The sequence below is a fragment of the Loxodonta africana genome, chromosome 2 (assembly GCF_030014295.1).
Source record: "Loxodonta africana isolate mLoxAfr1 chromosome 2, mLoxAfr1.hap2, whole genome shotgun sequence".
Taxonomy (NCBI): Eukaryota; Metazoa; Chordata; class Mammalia; order Proboscidea; family Elephantidae; genus Loxodonta; species Loxodonta africana.
This window is the reverse complement of record NC_087343.1, coordinates 212,735,499-212,754,254: the sequence shown is the minus strand read 5'-3', so window position 1 is coordinate 212,754,254 and position 18,756 is coordinate 212,735,499. Positions and strand designations below refer to the sequence as shown.

The 18,756-nt window shown below is 42.1% G+C and overlaps 1 protein-coding gene across 2 annotated transcripts in view; it reads right to left on the bottom strand.

Moving 5' to 3' along the window:
• COPS3 (COP9 signalosome subunit 3) overlaps positions 1 to 10,554 on the bottom strand; it is a 32,158-nt gene extending 21,604 nt beyond the window's left edge. The window contains exons 1-5 of one of the 2 annotated variants that reach the window (XM_003420654.4): positions 10,388 to 10,554; positions 5,353 to 5,482; positions 3,090 to 3,202; positions 2,945 to 2,994; positions 1,337 to 1,429 (exon numbers count right to left, since the gene is read on the bottom strand). In XM_003420654.4, coding sequence (XP_003420702.1) covers positions 1,337 to 1,429; positions 2,945 to 2,994; positions 3,090 to 3,202; positions 5,353 to 5,482; positions 10,388 to 10,442 — 441 coding nt within the window. In that variant the 5' untranslated portion in view covers positions 10,443 to 10,554. Of the gene's footprint in view, positions 1 to 1,336; positions 1,498 to 2,944; positions 2,995 to 3,089; positions 3,203 to 5,352; positions 5,483 to 10,387 lie in introns of those variants that run through there. The other variant, XM_023539723.2, reaches the window with a different exon arrangement.
• Positions 10,555 to 18,756: the final 8,202 nt, after the last annotated feature.

Here is an 18,756-nt window from a genome sequence, read left to right as displayed (position 1 = left end):
AGGAGCAGATTCATAGCTTTCAGAAATTTGAAGAATATGATACTTTGTTTTACATTTTACTGATTAAAGTGATTTAAATGTTGACACATTACTCCATTTTCTTAACCATTCAGAACAAAACAGCATTTCTTTACAAAGACTAATCAGCTGTAAGACAGAGCACTTCACAAATGAAATGAAGCTTAGTTATCACTCGGCCCACCCACTGCCCATCTGTCTACAGATGAGACAATATGTCCTTTTTCTCTTGGTTGAACTAGTGGAATAGAAATAGACCAGCACGGTGAAATAAAAATGGAAGACTCTTCTTAAACTGGAGCCCTGGTGGCACAGTGGTTAAGAGTTGGAATCCACCAGCTGCTTCTTGGAAACTCTATGGGATAGTTCTATTCTGTCAAATTGACTCGACAGCAGTGGGGTTGGTTTGTATTTTATTCTTAAATTAATCCTTTTCAATTTCTGAATCTTTCAGGTAAGTGCGGAGGATTGTGTAACTAGAGACAGCAAGCACATAGAGAAGTTCTGCATCTAGGTGGTGGTCACACGGGTGTGGACATACATGTACACTGGTGGAGCTGTACACTTAAGATCAGCGTAAATCACTGTAGTACGTTATACCTCAATCAAAAAAGTGTTCAAAAGAAAAAAATTAGAACTTGTGTTTGAAGTGATTCATGTACCATGTCACCCATTAAGGAAACAGCCTAAGTACCCTGTAGGGACTGGTTAAACTATGGCCCGCCATATTAGGGAATACTCAGCAGCTGTAAAGAACTGATATGGAATAATCTCCAAGATTTGCTTGGATATGCATAAAATACCACTGGAAGATGCACATGAAACTAATAACACTGGTTTCCTTTGGGGAGAAGAAATATATACCCTCCTTTGTGCCTTCTGGATTCTGACCCATGTAAAATAAAATAAATGGATAGAACTCTAAGTTATGAGAAATTATCTGTATTTAGTCTCAAGTTCCACAATTCCTTACAAAGAAAGTGACTTGATAATGTCACTGAATTATACATGTGAGATGGCAAATGTTTTGTTATATTTAAAAAAAAAATGAAAATGACTTGCAATTTTTTGGGAACATTTACAAGCATTTAATTATCCTATCTGTTCTGCTCACATCACAAGCTTCCGGCTGAGCCCCATTCTATAGTCTGCATCCAGTACCCTGCTGAAAATTCCCTAACAGACGCATCTACAGTTGCCAACGTGTACAACGTATCACAATTGTCACCACATTGCCTTCATCCATCTAACCCAATGTTGTGCAAATCCACAACCTTGAGCCTCTAATTTGTGGTAAGTCACACACTTGGCTGTTTACCTGGCAGAGATCAGCATGTATTGAGGTCAGCTGGTTTGTATTCATCTGCATCTTGTCTATGGCTTGTTTAAGGATACCAATTCCTCGCAGGGGCTGTCAGAAATGACATCTCTTTCAGATAAGTTCTCAAAGATGGCAGCACATTGGATCTTATGTTGTCACTTACAAATAAAAAATAACACTAATTGATAGGTTCCTTTAAATAGCAATATGAGGTTTCCATACTCTTTCAGGAAATTGCTATCCCTATTCAGTCACAAAATGTCTTCTTAGATGTTTCTTATGATACTTAGAATAAGACAGTACCTTTTTTTAAATTATAAAGTTCTCATTACTATGAAGATCAATAATCAAAAGCACTATAACTTTCTCAATGGTTCATTACACTTACATCTAAACAAATCAACATTTTCCCAACACAACAGGGGAACACGTGTACTTAGGATACTTGTGAAGAAGGCTGCTGCTGTTTTCCCACCAGCCATCTAAGTATCATATGTAAGTTCTCTCCAATAATAATGTCTCTTACTTGATAGAGAATTACTATTGACACTAATACCACAAGGTTACAAACTGGCAGTTTACTATCCTGATCTTAAATAGTAAGACTGAGTTTCAAGTGCTGCCCAGTCAGTTTCTGGACAGGAGATGTGACTGTAAAATAGCTGAACGACTTGCACATTTTTTCAACAAAGATTCTTTTTTTTTTTTTTAACTATCTCTTTCAAACCACAGTTTATTTAGTACTCCTACAAAATATCAGCTGATTCTTTGTTTTCAGCCTCCTTCGAACCATTAGTTTTGAAGTTTACTTTAAATCGAAAAGAAACACTCAAATTGTAATTCTTAAAAAACAGCAGTATCACAAAAGATAAGGAAAGACAAAATGACTGCTTCAGATTAGGAGAGCCTAAAAAGACGTAACAAGGCAATTCAATTCATGATCTAGGGTTTCCATTTGCCATAAAGACGTTAGCGGAAGAATGGGTAAAATCAGAGTAAGGTCCGTAGATTTGTTAAAAGCATCATATTAATGTTAATTTCCTGATGTTGACTGTTGTATCACAGTTGTGTAAGAGAAACGGCCTAATTTTTAGGAAACACCCACTGGAATATTTTGGGGTAAGGGACTTCATGTTTTCAATTTCATTTCTAAAGGTTTAGTATATCAGCATCGACTCCACAACAGCAGCAGCAGAGAGAAGAGGATAAGCAAACATGGTAAAATATTACCATATGAAGAATCTGGGGGAAGTGTATATGGGAATTCTTTATACTATGCTAGCAAGTTTTTTGTTATATCTAATACCGTGATAATAAAAAAAAAAAAAAAATCAGAAGCAAATAAAAAAGCAGCGTATTGGAACATAAAGGGTACTAGAAAGGAGTTAAAACAAAACAAAACAACCCAGTAGTGTACCATGTGGCCCCACTTCACCCTTACACACAGGCTAGCTGTCCCAGCATCAAACGCATTCAGTGCTCTGAAGTGACTACGTGTATTTAGGTGTTAGGATTCTTAGCGCTAACCTGGAATCCTAAAGAATTAGTTCATTTTGAAAATTAGAGATACACCAGAATTAGGGATATTTGAATAACACTTCTTACCTGTTTTCTTTCCACAAGTGCATTTGTTAACTGATGGCAAAGCCCAGCAACTAGATATAACAATAACAAAATATTGAAAATATAAATAACTACACCATGGGCAAAATACCTTCCATGAAAAATATCAAAGTGTTATTTAGCTTACAAGTGTCTGTCGCGTATCGAATGTGCTCCCCATTACAAGTACTGATGAAAAGTTGAACCTGTGAGAATAACGTTTCAAAGTCAGGAACACTGGGCATAGAAAACTTCACAAACCTAGAAAAAGGAGAAAAAAACCTAATTATCCTGGTATTTCATGGTGGAAAACATAAAAGCAACTCATGCCAGGACTACCTCCTGCCTTCTGCCCCTATTGCCTCACTTTTGGTGCTTGGTTCAATTAAAGGAGTAACAGTATTTCTAGAAATTAAGAACCAGAGTCCCTCAGATTCTCCTGGCCTGGCTAAAGCAACCACTGTAGGTTCTCCACATACTGAAGATACAGAACACAGACACAATGGGGTTAACAAAAACAAGCATCTTTTTAAAACAAATAACTCTACTGAAAAAGGCCAACTATCACGTCCTCTAATATTCCTAAAGGAAAGGAATATAAACTTTTAAACAAAAATTTTAAAAAATCTTTTCTTTTTCAGCTCCGATGTGGTCAGGACTATTTACTTATTTAAAAATCAGTTGTTATTTTTTTCTGCCCTGAGGAACGTGGATTGAGGGAACAAGACATGAGAGCTGACAGGCTAGTTTGGAGGCTGTGGCAGAGTTCAGGTCAGAGATGGCCCCACGACTGAGGCAGTGCAGTGATACTGGAGAGAGACAGTGGGGTGAGGTTCATCTGTGAGGACTGACAGCCTTGCTAAAGGGAGGGACCGGAACAAGCGAAGGTGGTGAGAAGACAGGGGTGCAGAAGGTCCAGCCTGAGTAAGATGGCAATGGTGGTGCCATCCAGTGCCATGAGAAACACTCAGGGAGTGGGCTGGAAATAGGTCTTGGGAAGAAATCACATAAGCTACCACCATCATGGTATTTAGGATGATTTGTTCATGAGAAAACTTGAAGCTCTTCATTAAAAAAAAAATCAGTTGTTGAAACGAATTTCAAGAAAAATGAAATGGGAAATATTATTACATAATAAAGATTATCCTACATTTTAATATGTCTGCATTCATCCATGTCATCTTACACCTGTAATTACACTTCATAATTATCAAAATGTGTCAAAAAAGAATCTCGTTTGGGTTTCACAATAGCCCAGGGATTATAATTTCCACTCTACAAACAAAAAATGAAGCTCAGAGCCACACACCTCAAAAACGGAAGAATATAGGTTCAAACTGAGGGCTCAGCCACAAGTTCAGGGTTCTTCCCACACATTATCTATTTTAACTGTTATATGACTACAATGGTACAATACCCTACAGTTTCAAAATGCTTTCGTGTACATTATCTTACTTGATACACACATATGTGTGTGCATAAAACATGTCATCTGTTCTTGTATATAAACCAGAAAACACAGACAGTAGAAACCTCTGCCAGCACCGTCCAGTATAACTCTCTTCAATATCGGGAGCTGTTCTCTATCTGCACTGACAATACAGCAGCTACCTGTGCCTCCTGAGGGCACGAAATGTGGCCAGCGCAACAGGAACTGAATCCTTTACTTCATTTCATTTTAATTAATTTAAAAAGCCACATATAGCTACTGGCTACCACACAGCATAGCTCTAGACCCTTTCATTCAGACCAAGTTTGTTCTCTAAATGTTCCTGATGTGATTCTTTGTTTTGGGAATCCTAGTGTGAACGAAGCCAGACCCTCACTTTAGGTCAATTTCTTCTCAATTTATTTATATTCTTTTTAGTTTCACGACAACCATAATATCCCCATTTATAATACTACAACAGCAAGAGAAAAAGAATTCTACTGTCAAGTAAACAGTTACAAGGAAAACCATCTAAAATAAAGTCTTAAACTAAACCATTCTAACTTGTTTGAAGAAATTCTGAGCAATGCTGCTTTGGATTACTGGCAACTTTAGTCACATATTTCACCATACTCTGTTCCCTTACCTTTTCCTATTTTCTTTCCAAGTTAGAAAATATGGACCTTATAGATTGCATGAAGAAAAGTATTCAGATAAATGCAAACTATAGTGCCCACAATTGAAATGGCCATTATTAAGTTTACAAAATCTGTATAAACATAAACAAGAGTTTAAAAAAATTATAAAACTGAATAAAATGATAACAATGATTAGCCAGAACAAGTAAAAGGCAACTATATTACGTAACTAGTTTTGCAAAAGAGCTCAATGTTGTTCACGTGGTTTTCTCTATATACCAAAAAAAAAAAGCCAGAAAATGTTCAGTTTTTAAACAACCACAAAACTATAAAATATCCCTTACAAAACAGCCAGGACCCCCAAGGAGTGTTCTTGTACATCCAGAGCCCCAAGCACAGTGTCCAGATGGGATAAGTTCTTTGCAAGGAGTTCCCCACTCTTGTTGATCAGTTCACAAAGCTGAGTCATTTGCCCTGGAAAACAGGAATAGCACTATCACTCAGTTATAGCATTAACCAAACTAGAGATGTAACCACTGACTTTATATCTCAGAGCTGGAAGTACCTGAAGATGATTCCTTGTATCTTTCATTTCAGATGAGGGCCTCAAAGAGCCAAAGAAGTGAAACACCGGCCCATGGGTCAGAACTAGTTAGAAGGTACAACAGATCTCCTGCTTCCCTCTGGCCCCTAAGGTTTCTCCTCCCCCACCCCCTTCATTCCCTTTTCCTGTCAGCCAAGCCAGAAACGTACACATTACTATTATTACCTACCTCAGCGTCCTTTCTACACCCAAAAGATCAACAAGTATGATTTGATTTTACCTCCTAAATCTCTCAGCTCCATTCCTTCCTCTATCTTAATTCAGATCTTCATTTATCTAGGCTACATCATCAATCTTTTAAACTGTCAACATAAACTCCTGAGATGGAGGGACTATCCTGTTTCTCCTGCCCCGGGATACACTGCCTACTTAGCAGCCAATCAACTGGCAGTTTATTAAATTATTTAATCTCCTAACAGGTCCACCGATCTTTCAGACCTAAACGGACGTCAAAAGAGAGTTGCTCTTGAACACTGAATAGTTAAAGCAAAAGGAAAAAATAATGAAGTAAAAAAGCTGAACAGATTTCAAAGAGTGGGTCGAGAAGACAAAGTAAAATATTATGATGACATGTACAAAGACCTGGAAATAGAAAACCAAAAAGGGAAGGACACTCAGCATTTTTCAAGCTGAAAGAACTAAAAAAAAAATTCAAACTTTGAGTTGTAATACTGAAGGATTCTACGGGAAAATATTAAATGATGCAGGAAACATCAAAAAAGATGGAAGGAATACACAGAGTCACCATACCAAAAAGAATTAGCACGTGTTCAACCATTTAAGGAGGCAGCAGACGATCAGGAACTGATGGTACTGAAGGAAGAAGTCCAACCTGCGCTGAGGGCACTGGTGAAAAACAAGGCTCCAAGAATTGACAGAATACCAATCGAGATGTTTCAACAAACGGATGCAGCACTGCAAGTGCTCATTCGTCTATGCTAAGAAATCTGGAAGACAGCTACCTGACCAACCGACTCAAAGAGTTCCCTATTTATGCCTATTCCCAAGAAAGGTAATCCAGCCAAATGTGGAAATTACCAAACAACATCAAAATTTTGCTGACGACCATTCAAAAGCAGCTGCAGCAGTATATCGACAGCAAACTGCCTGAAATTCAAGCCAAATTCAGAAGAGGATGTGGAACCAGGGATATCATTGCCGATGTCAGGTGGATCCTGGCTGAAAGCAGGGAACGCCAGAAAGATGTTTACCTCTGTTTTATTGACTATGCTAAGGCATAGTGGATTATAACAAATTATGGATAACATTGTGGAAAATGGGAATTTTGCAACACATAATTGTGCTCATGAGGAATCTGTACATGGATCAAGAGGCAGTCATTCCGACAGAACAAGGGGAAACTGCATGGCTTAAAGTCAGGAAAGGTGTGTGTCATGGTTTTATCCTTTCACCATACCTATTCAATCCATATGCTGAGGAAATAATCTGAGAAGCTGGACTATATGAAAAAGAACGGGACATCAGGATTGGAGGAAGACTCTTTAACAATCTGTGTTATGCAGATGACACAGCTTTGCTTGCTGAAAGTGAAGAGGACTTGAAGCATTTACTAATGAAGATCAAAGGCCCCATAGCCTTCAGTATGGATTACACCTCAACATAAAGAAAACAAAAATCCTCACAACTGGACCAATAAGCAACATCAAGATAAATGGAGGAAAGATTGAGGTTGTCAAGGATTTCATTTTACTAGAATCCACAATCAATGCCCATGGAAGCAGCAGTCAAGAAATCAAAAGACACAGTGCATTAGGCAAACTGGCCACAAAAGACCTCTTTAAAGTGTTGAAAAGCAATGATGTCACCTTGAGGACTAATGTGCGCCTGACCCAAGCCCCGGTGTTTTCAATCATCTTATATGCACGTGAAAGCTGGACAATGAATAAGGAAGACCGAAGAATAACTGACGTCTTTGAATTGTGGTATTGGTGTAGAATACCGAATATACCATAGACTGCTAATCTGTCTCGGAAGAGGTACAACCAGAATGCTCCTTAGAAGGATGGCGAGACTACATCTCACATACTTTGGACATGTTATCAGGAGGGATCTGTCCCCAGTGCTTGGTAAAAGAGAGGGTCAGCGAAAAAGAAGGAAACCCGCAACGAGATGGACTGACACAGTGGCTACAACAATGGACTCAAGCATACCAACAACTGTGACAATGGCGCAGGACTGGACAGTGTTTCGTTCTGTTGTGTGTGGGGTCCCTATAAGTTGGAACCGACTCAAGGGCACCTAACAACAACTTAACAACAACACTGTTACGTTTTAACAACTAAGGTACAGAATTTAATTGGGCTTGAATTGTTCCTTTTGAGTGGACTTACCCATTTTGATAATTATTCTGATGACAGATGCCATGGTCACACTGTATACTACCATATTCTACTGGATGTTTTATTGAGAGTGGTAGGTGTATATACAAGTCCATGGGCATTAGTCTCTTAAGTTTCCTCCTTCGATGTTTCTCTTCTACATTTTGAACTTCAAGGTACCAATATTAGCTATTTCTATTTAGTAGCTGTGTTATGTTTCCTTTCTTAATAAAACACTTAAATAGAATAATGCTTAAAATCCAAGCGATTGTAGCTACGCACCTTGATAATTTAATTTCTGGGGTATCTATACCATACACTTTTTAGATTTGATCACTTTTACCAAAAAATAAAGGAAACATTTCATTATTATTACATGCATCACAAAACAAGAATAAACATATACCCATGATCTTATTAGGTATCAAGTTTCAAGATAAAAACACAGATTGAACTGAGAACTATCATGTCACCATCATTTTATCAGAGATCTCACTAAAAAATAAAAACCAGACCTGTTGCCATCAAGTTGATTCTGATACAGAGCAACCCTATAGGACACAGAAGAACTGCCCCACAGGGTTTCCAAGGAGTGGCTGGTGGATTCGAACCGCCAACTTTTTGGTTAGCAGCCCCAGCTCTTAACCACTGTACCACCAGGGCTCCATAGATCTCACTAGTAGGTATGAAATAATCAGCTTCTTCTAGTTGAATTACTTGCCCCTTTTTTCTTTAAATACATTTACAACAATATGACACATCCAGAAGCAAGCATTTCAGCCCATTATTTTCCCTCCAATTAAATAACCAGGCCAAGTTGAGACAAATATAAGCTGGGCCACCGGAAAATCATGATAGTGCCCAGCCAAGAGGAAAGTCAAAAGTCAGTTTCAGTGCGTCAAGGTGCACTGAAATGAACACAACCAGAGATGCTGCCTATGAAATTCCCTCTAGTTAGAGAAAGTTGGTAATTATAACATCCCCATCATTTAAGGTCCATGTTAGAAAATTCTGAATAAAAGCAGAGAAAATAGCAAAAAAATCATTTAATCTGCAGTGAGCATGAGGCACAGAAACTGAGGGCAGTGAGTGTATTATACTCACCTCTGACTGGCAGACTGCCCCTAAAACGGTGTCTTGCCAAGTATGTACCCAAAGCTTTCAGGTAAGGGATCCCATGTGATTTGCACAACAGTCCTATTCCCATTTTATAAAAAAGGAAATTGTGCCAGAGAAATTAAGTGACTGAGATTCCAACTGGGCTCTTCTAACCACATGACATCGCAGGAAGTACAAACTAAGTGTGTGTGGAATAAATGAACGGTTCCCTCATTCATACAGAAATGCAAGTCTATCCCTCTTCTGTGAGCCAAATTTCTATCACTAATAAGGAAAATGAGCGAGAACTATTATGTATTAAGCACGGCTCCACAGCAGATCATTCAGGGCTTACAATAACAGGGAGGGAAATATCACATCTTCATTTTTACAAAGGAGACTCAAGAGATTAAAGGTGACTCGTCCAAGGTCGCACAGCTCCTAGCATGTTACAATTAATGGCTGTTAACAATAATTTTTAACTTTACTTATTGCCCTTTATATGGCAGGCACTGTTCCAAGTGCTTTTATACACGGTTTCTCTCACCGAATCCTCATAACTTTATAGATAGCACGAGATAGCTAAAGGGGCCTTCGCATCTAGTATCTAATTTCTCTAACTCCTGAGTCCAGGAGTCTGGCCGGTGCTCTACGTTCAGATGTTGAGATGAATGAGCCTAACAGCGAAATTAAGAGGAAAATAATAACGGGAACAATTCTACCCCTAGAAATGGAGTCCTATGAGCGAGGGTGTCTTCTGCATCTGTAGGACTCAAATAGGCGCGCAGAGGCGTCCCGGGCGTGAGCCGGTCAACAGCCGCAGGGGCCGGGCGGGGGGACGCAGGCGATGCTGAAACCGTGGCGCCGGGCGCCCTGGATTGTTTCGCTGCCCGCCCGGCCCCGCGGCCTAGTCAGCAGGCGGCCCAGGGCTGCCGGGACCGACAGGTAGCTCACCAATCACCGACGGGAAGGGCGAAGGAAGGGGCCAATGGGCGCCCGGAAGAGTCCGGCGGAAGTTGCCGCCCCCAAACTGTCAAGAGCAGCGCCCCGTGGAAGGGGCCCGGGCCGGGTGGACGAAAGAGAGGGTCCGCGCGGCCAAGGGAGGGCTGGCGGCGGGCCCCGAGGGTAGCGGCGGCGATGGAGACTGAGACCGAAGGGGGCGGCTCAGTCAGCAGCGCCCGGCCCTCGGTCTCAGCGCCGCCGCCTCGAGCCCAGTCCCAGACAAGGGTCTCGGGACGAAAAGGGCAGCCCGCCCGTCCGCGCCGGCGTCGGGGCCACAGCCCCATCACCTGGGGGCCTGGCGGGCGCGCCAGACCCAGCCACGGCCCGTGGCCTCACCTTGAGCCGAGAGCTGCCGGACACTGTTCACGAACTGCTCCAGGGCAGACGCCATGTTTCCCCCTGGCTGCCCAAGCAGCAGAGGCAGCTCGGCGGGAAAAAGCGGCCGCTCGGGGAGGAGGGGCGGCACCGGTTCACCCGAGGGCCTACCGAAGGGTGTGTCGTCACTTCCGCCCGCTCAAGCACCGCGAGAGCTCACCTGCCTGGGACCCGGTTACTGTTTCCGTGGAAACCGTTCCGGTACTCGCCGTAGCCGGAAATTAAATTTCTCTTTTTTTTAATCCTGTGCTCTAGTGTAATAGGTCCCCACAGCCATCTTGAGCCAAAGGGAGAAACAGAACTCATAATGTAGGTCATATTTTCAGCTTCTGTTAGGATGGCTGCCCCGTTTATCCACCTAGCCAAATGCTTCAGACCCGGCTCACTGACCACCTCTTCCGAAAGTTTTCTCCTATGAGGTAGTGGAGCATAGATTCTGAAGCCAGGCAGTCTGGGTTAGAAATCCCCTTTCTGTTGCTTGGGAACTGTGTGACCTTGAGCAACTTACTTGATCGGCCTGTGCCTCCGATTCCCCACATGTAAAATTCGCACAGTGACGTCAACAACCTACAGCACTTAGAACAGTGCCTAGCACATAGAACTATACGTTAGATACTTGATGGATAAATTGGTTTTCCTTTCTGGAATTGAAACCCTCGTGGTGTAGTGGTTAGGTGCTAAGGCTGCTAACCAAAAAGGTCGGTAGTTCGAATCCACCTGGTGCTCCTTGGAAACTCTATGGGGGCAGTTCCACTCTGTCCTGTAGGGTCCCTATGAGTCAGAATTGACTCCGCAGCGATGGGTTTGGTTTTTCGTCTCTGGAATTGATCTGTCCCTTCACCACTCTACTCCCTAAGCAGTTTGTACTGCTCATGTGGCCATTTCTTTTTTTTTTTTTTAATTAGTACCGTATCCATTGCTAGTGAGTTCCATGAAATCAAGCATCTGTCTTATCTCCATTCCGTTTTCGGGGCTAGCACAGGATTTAGTGCATATTAGGGACTGAATAAATACTCATTGCGAAAACTTCAACTAGTATTTATTGAGCACTGTTACCAATCGAATTGTGTCCCCCCAAGATGTGTGTCAACTTGGCAAGGCCATGATTCCCAATATTGTGTGATTGTCCACCATTTTGTCATCTGATGTGATTTTCCGAGGGGTTGTAAATCCTAACCTCTGTGATGTTAATGAGGTGGGATTAGAGGCAGTTTTGTTAATGAGGCAGGAATCAATCTACACGATTATGTTGTATCTTGAGATATAAAAGATCGAAGCAAACAGAGAGTCAAGGGGACATCATACCAAGATGTCCAGAAGAACAAAGTGTTATTTGGCTAGGATCCTTGTGCTGAGAAGCTCCTAGACCTGGGCAAGATTGATGACAAGGGCCTTCCCCCAGAGCCAACAGAGAGAGAAAGCCTTTCCCTGGATCTGGCACCCTGAATTCAGACTCCTATACTGTGAGAGAATAAGTTTCTGTTTGTTAAAGTCATCCACTTGTGGTATTTGTGATAACTAAGACAAGCACCTACCATGTGCTAGTTTCTGTGCTAGGCACTGGGGATACACTCGTGAGTAAAAACAGCTATGGTCGTCCTTTCATGTAATAAAGACTAGAAAAAAGGGGTCAGTGCTGTTTAGGAATGGAACTTGGTTCTCTAAGATCATGCAACATGGCAGTGACAGGGAAGGTTTTCTTGAGGAAATAACACTTAAACAGAGCTCTGAAGGAAGGGCAGGAGTTAATAAGCAAAAAAGGAAAGAAAGTTTCCTATGTGAGGGAACAGCATGTGCCAAGACCCTCGTATGGGAGGAAGCATGCTATTTGAGGGAGGAACTAAATGCAGGTCCTTGGGGTTTGAGGGCAGTGGTATGGGGTGAGACTGCAAGGTAGACATGGATGTGGTGTAAGACCTAAAATTAAGGTTCATTATGTGCTGCCTTGACATCTGAAACCATAAGGGCCTCAAATGGCCTCACCGCATGTTTCCCTACCCACTCTGCTCTTGCGGATAAGGTGCCCTACCTAAACAACCTTTCTTATCTAAGGTACCAGGCACAGTTCCTGAATATTGGGTTTTAGTTCCCTGCCAGATTGTGGAATTACTCAAACAAGTGTTGTAGAGAACAGACTCTCCAACTCTATTAAAGTAAAATCAAAGGGATTTATTGAAGCCAATATATCATTCAGATGGGGATCTTGGAAACCTCAGAGTCTGAAGTTCACAGATCCAAGGGAGGGGGTGCAAATCATACATAGCTATAGTGCCATAGGAAGAACTACAGAACACAATATTCTGATTGGTTCACAATGATTTAGGTCAATCAAAGGCGGGACAAAGCAAAGCGTGATTTTTAACATTATTGGTTACATTAATACAGCTGGAATACACTGATTGGCTAAAGGACATAATTGCAAGGTATGTGGTCTCAGAGGGAGTGTCATGACCGTCACAAAAAAATGGCGTGATGGATACTGTTGGGAAAGTGTTAACATTACCTTGCCCAGAGCATAAAATCTCCTGAGGGGATCTGAAACAAAGGGTTTAGATATGGTTTAGTTATAGACCACAGGACATACAGTATCTACTTTTTTAACCAAGAAAACCATTTCCTTAATGATAGGGATGGTTCCTAAGCAATAGTGTTGGAATCTGTGTGAAAGGTTACACTGAGCCATAGCATTAGTTCAGCCATTTTACTTGAGGTCAGATGCCACTTGATTTTATATTCCATGTCACAAGCCAATCATATTCTCCCATCAGAACGAGGGGCACACCACCCACTTGGCACTGCAAAGCCTGCCTCCCACAGCCCCTGCTTGTTCACTTTGCTCCCAAGTACAACCCTACGTGGCCCTGCAAGACATGTGATGTCCTCCTCTTGCAAGATGTGAGTATATGTGACTAATAATCTGTTGGTCTCACCTGTCCAGGGTTGGGTGTACATCAAGGAGCTGTACTTTAAATGGCCCTTCTAGCCATGATCTTGGGATTCCCACAAAATGATTGGGTGGATTATGCAAATAAGGTGCTTGCGGACCAAGGGGATTGGACAGCCTGCTAATAATGCAGATAAGGTACTTGGAAACCTGCAGGGGTGAGACTATGTAAATAAGGTGTTTGGAACCCTTATAGGGGATTGGTCAGTTTTGTCATCCCACTAGGCTTAAAGGGAGCCAATCCCAGAAGCAGAGGGTGACTTGTACCATCAAGAAGAGCAAGGAGCAGAACAAGTCCTTTAGACCCAGGGTCCCTGTGCTGAGAAGCTCCTACACCCAGGAGACAAGACAGCTGTAACACCAGTGCTGGCTTAAAGATAGTGAGAAGTGGTGGCAAGCATGGCAGAGTCTAATGGCAGAGAATCAGCAGCAGCAAAACTAGGAGACTGGTGCAAGATGGCGCAGTAGACTTCCCAGCCCACGGAGCGAGGTGGCTACAGTGGGCTTCCCAGCCCACTGAGCAAGAGAGCTAAGAGCGTTCATACAAGAGGCTTCCTGGAGGAGTGGGGGACCTCTGGGCACTTACTGGTGGAGCTAAAAAGCTTCGTAACACTTGCCCTAGCAGGGCAGAGACCAGGCTGAGGGGGCAAGCCGCCCATGGAGTGGCCTGCCTTCAGGCATGGCCGAGAAGATGTTCCCGATGAAAGACCTGTATCCTGAGTCATTCCTGAGCCTGAATTGTAACCTGTTACTTCCCTAATAAACCCCAGAATTTGTGAGTATAGGATATGAATTCTGTGTGGCCAGTGCAATGAATTGTTGAACCCAGCAGAGAAATAGAGAGTGCTTTCAGAGGGACAGCTGGTGTCAGAATCGGTAAAAAGTCTGGAGAGTGGAGGTATGTCTGACCTCTGCCTCACAGGGGGATCAGCCTTGGGCTGATGTCGATGGTAATTCTCTCTCTCTCTCTCTGAAGTTAGACGAGTCTGGCATCATGACATTTTTACAGGCTCATCTCCTGTAAACTGTGTTAGAGATACTCGGCTTTTTCCTGAGAAGATTGAGAAGCCATCAGAGAGTTTTATGCAAGGGGGTAGTGTGATCGGATTACATTCAGAAAAAACTAGTCTGGTTTCAGGTGGATAACTTCAGAGAGCCAGTTAGGAGCTGACATGAGTAGTTGACATGAGATAGGATAGTAGTAATTGCACTTTAAAAGTTGAGATGGAAATAAATTGGTGGACATGAGACGTGTTTAGATGAATGAGTTTAACACTTGTCACTCTAAGATGGCAATGCCCCTGAACACTTCATGGCAGCAAGTGGCCCTCAATCTTTGATCTCTTGTGGTACACAAGACAGATATTTTGACACATAGGACATGTTTCCGTAAGTGTACGCAGATTTTAATGAGAGCCCAAAACATATTGCAGAGAGGTAAAGCATTACAGCAATTCATAATACCCACAATGTTTTCTTAGACTATGGCAGTGGTTCTCAAACTGTAGTTCCCAGAGCAGCATCACCATCCCTGGAAACTTGATCGAAATGCAAATTCTTGGGCCCCACTCTACACTTGCTACCTTAGAAACTCTGAAGGTGGTGCTTAACAATCTGTTTTAGTAAGCCCTGCAGGTAATTCGCTTGGCTGCTACAAAAGGTTCTGCAGTTCGAATCCACCAGCCGCTCGTTGGAGACCCTACGGTCCAGTTCTACTCCATCCTAAAGGGTCGCTATGAGTTGGAATCAACTCGATGGCAATGGGTTTGGTTTTTGGCTTGCAGGTGATGCTGATGCACACTGAAGCTTAAATACCTGGATAGTGGCAAATGGTCCAGGATAAACGTCACACTCATTTCAAAATAGCTAAGAGTAATTCCACCCTTCTTTCTTCCTCTCAAGGATAAAGTGATTGAAAGAGATGTGATTACAGGGAAAACCTTGAGTATATTCTAACTTTTAGGCCAGGGATTTGTAAAATCTGGCAATTACTTGAGATACACCTCACAATAAACTGTGACACAGTAGTGGGTGGCGGTGTTAAATTTAACCATTTGTTCTTTCATTCTTTGAACACATGTTTTCTTTGTGTCTAATATGTGCCAAGCCCTGTGCCAGATGCAGTGGATATATTGGGTGAACAAGACAAAGTCCTTGCTGACTTGAAGTTCTTGTTGGGAGAGTCAGGCGATAAGCAATCAAATAAGCGAAACAATTTCAGACAGTAATGTGTGCCATGAAGACAATACAATATGGCGATAGGGAATAGGAAGATCAGGAATTGCTTCTCCAAGTCCTGAAGAATGAGAAGCAGACAGTTAAGAGAAGATCTAGGGGCAAAGAATTCCAGACAGGAACAAACATGGTGTGCAAAGTCTTTAGACAGGAACAAGTTTGGTGTGTCTCAGGATCAGAAAAAAATGCAAGTGTGGCTAGAATATAGTGAATAAGGAGGGTCATGGGGTGTCTTAGTTGAGAACTGCCTGTCTATAGCAATAATAATATTCTCTTAGATTTGTCCAGTTTTTTAAAAAAAATTGCGAAGCATTTTCAGATCCAATAGATGTTTGCAAAAGTATCACTGAAATGTCCTCACCAAGTGGTGACTCAAAAAAAGGAACAATAGATAATGCTGAAATTTACAAAAAGGAATTCAGTAAGTACCATCTCCAAGCATCCCCAGTGGCCACAGGAATATGGAGTCCCAGAGAGAAAGAGCAGAAGTCAGGATTAAAACAGCCCTTAGAAACTATAATGGCATGGCCAGTTGTTTGTCCAAACCATTTCTACTTTCTCTTTCCTTTTCGATACATGTCCCAGCCTTACCTGCAATTAGGTGTGACCATGTGACTGCTTTCTGACCAATGGAATGGAAATGGAAATACTATATACTGTATCCAGCCCTAATCTATGTAAATCAATCAATCAATCTCTCTCTCTTTCTGTCCCTGGGGGGTTCAAATGGTTAAGTGCTTAACTGTAAAGGTTGGTGGTTCAACTCCCCAGAGGCACCTCAGAAGAGGGGCCTGGTGGTCTGCTTCTAAACGGTCATAACCTTGAAAATCCTATGGAATATAGTTCTGTTCTGCAACATGGAGTTGCTATGAGTCGGAATTGACTCGACTGCAGCTGGTTTGGTTTTGGTTTTCTCTCTCTTCTCCCTGCCCACTGTCTGGAAGTCAACAGCCAGTAAGAACTTGAAAGCCATGTGTTGAAGATGGCTGAGCCTCCATCAGCCTAAATCCCTGAATGACTGAGTGAAGCAAAGCCTCTCCCCCTAAATTAGTTGTCTATCACTGCATAACAAATAACCCCCATATATAGCGACTTAAAACAACAATAAACATTTCTCATCTCTTACAGTTTTTGAGGGTCAGGAGTCTGGGCATAGTCTTGTGAGGTGATTGTGACTCTGGGTCTCTCATGAGGTTGCATCAGGATATCAGCCAGGGCTGCAGTCATCTGAAAGCTTGACTGGGGCTGGAGGATCTGCTTCCAAGGTAGCTCACTCACATGGCTAGTGGGTGCTGACTGCTGGTGACAGGCCCCAGTTCCTTGCCATGTAGACATTTCCATGGGGCTGCTTGAGTGTTTTTACAACATGGTGGCTGGCTTCCTTTACAGATCCACAAGAGAGATAGAAGCCACGATGCCTTTCATATCCTAGTCTTGGAAGTCACACACCATCATTTCCCCAATATTCTATTGCTAACAAGTCAGCCCTATTCAGTGTGGGAGGAGACTACGCAAGGATGTGAACTCCTGGAGGTAAGGATCACTGGGTGCTATGACAGAAACTGGCTACCACATACCCCCTCCATCTCATTGTCGGTGAATGAGAAATAAACTTTAACTGCTTTAAGATATTGAAGTTCTGGATTCCCTAATACAGCATCTAGCGTTACCTAACAGTACAAATGACCTGCCATCAGGCTGTGGAGGGGCCAGAAGGAGAAAATCAGGATACATCATGCTTAATATTTCAAGAAAAGATAATAAAGCACAGCCCTGATTGGGCCCACAGAAATATTTGTTTGGCCCACAGAGTAGTTTTAAGATTTTTGAGATCTACTGCTAGATTTGTCAGTTTCTCTTGAAAGATTATGAGATTTAAGAACATTGAGTATCATGGCTACAATGCTTAGAGCTGAATAGTATTTCCCTCCTTTAACAAGACGTGCACTCCTTGGTTTATAATCTCCATTTTGTCCATTTCACTCGTGTACATTACCCACTGGCAGTTAGGTTTGCGCCAGCTTTTATATTTCCCCACTGTTTACAAAATAAAATACAGAAAGTATGTTACATTTGCCTCTGTCAGCTACTTCCCCTCGTATGATATCTACTCATGTCCCAAGGGATTCCCCTTTCTCAAAAATACTGTGTGCTTTCCTGCCACTGTGCTGTACCACCTGTTGCAAGAGCTGTTCTCGATGCCTGGAATGCCTCCCTCAATCTCCACCCAGAAAACTCCTAATCATCCTTCATTGCTCAAATGAACTGTCAAGTCCCCAGCCTCACTGAGGCCAGGGCATGTTTTCTTTTTTAATATCTTTTAAGGGATCTCTGACAGCCAATTTTAGATTTCCATCAATAGCATGTATCTCATGGCATTAAATTTCCTGTTCATGCCTTTCTTGCAGAGAGGAGAAGGAGCTAAGGGACTGGCCGATCGAACATGCTTACAATAAGCCTAACACATAGTAGGCGACACAGAATATAAGATGAAGGAATCTAAGGTACAAAAATCCCTCAGTGGTCTCCCAACTTCTAGTTAGTCATTCAAAGCTGCACAGTCAATTCTTGTAAAGCTATGCCCTTATCTTCATAAAGAAAATTGGAAGATATTTAACTTGGCCACTCATTCTCCCCCAGAAAGGAGCCCTGGAGGTGCAGTGGCTAAATTGCTTGGCTGCTAACCAAAAGGTTGGTGGTTCGAACTCACCAGCTGTTCTGCAAGAGGAAGATGGGCAGTCGGCTTCTGTAAACATTAAAAAAAAAAAAAAAAAAAACCAAACCCAGTGCCGTTGAGTCAATTCCGACTCATGGCTACCCTATAGGACAGAGTAAATATTACAGCCTTGAAAACTGTGGGGGCAGTTCTACTCTGTTCTATAGGGTTGCTATGAGTTGGAACCCTATAGGGTCATTATGAATTGACTCAATGGCAGCAGGTTTGGTTGGTTTTTTTTTCTGTTTGTTTTCTTTCCCAGGTACACAAACAAAAGATTGTTACAAGACATGAAATGATGACTGGCAGACTATCAGTGTTGCTTAAGGTAGTCACAGAAGGCTTCCTAGAGGAGGTATGAATCAAGTTGAAAAACCATGGATGGGAAGGCAACTTTAAAATATATTATAAAAGGCTATTTCTTTTTATTCCACC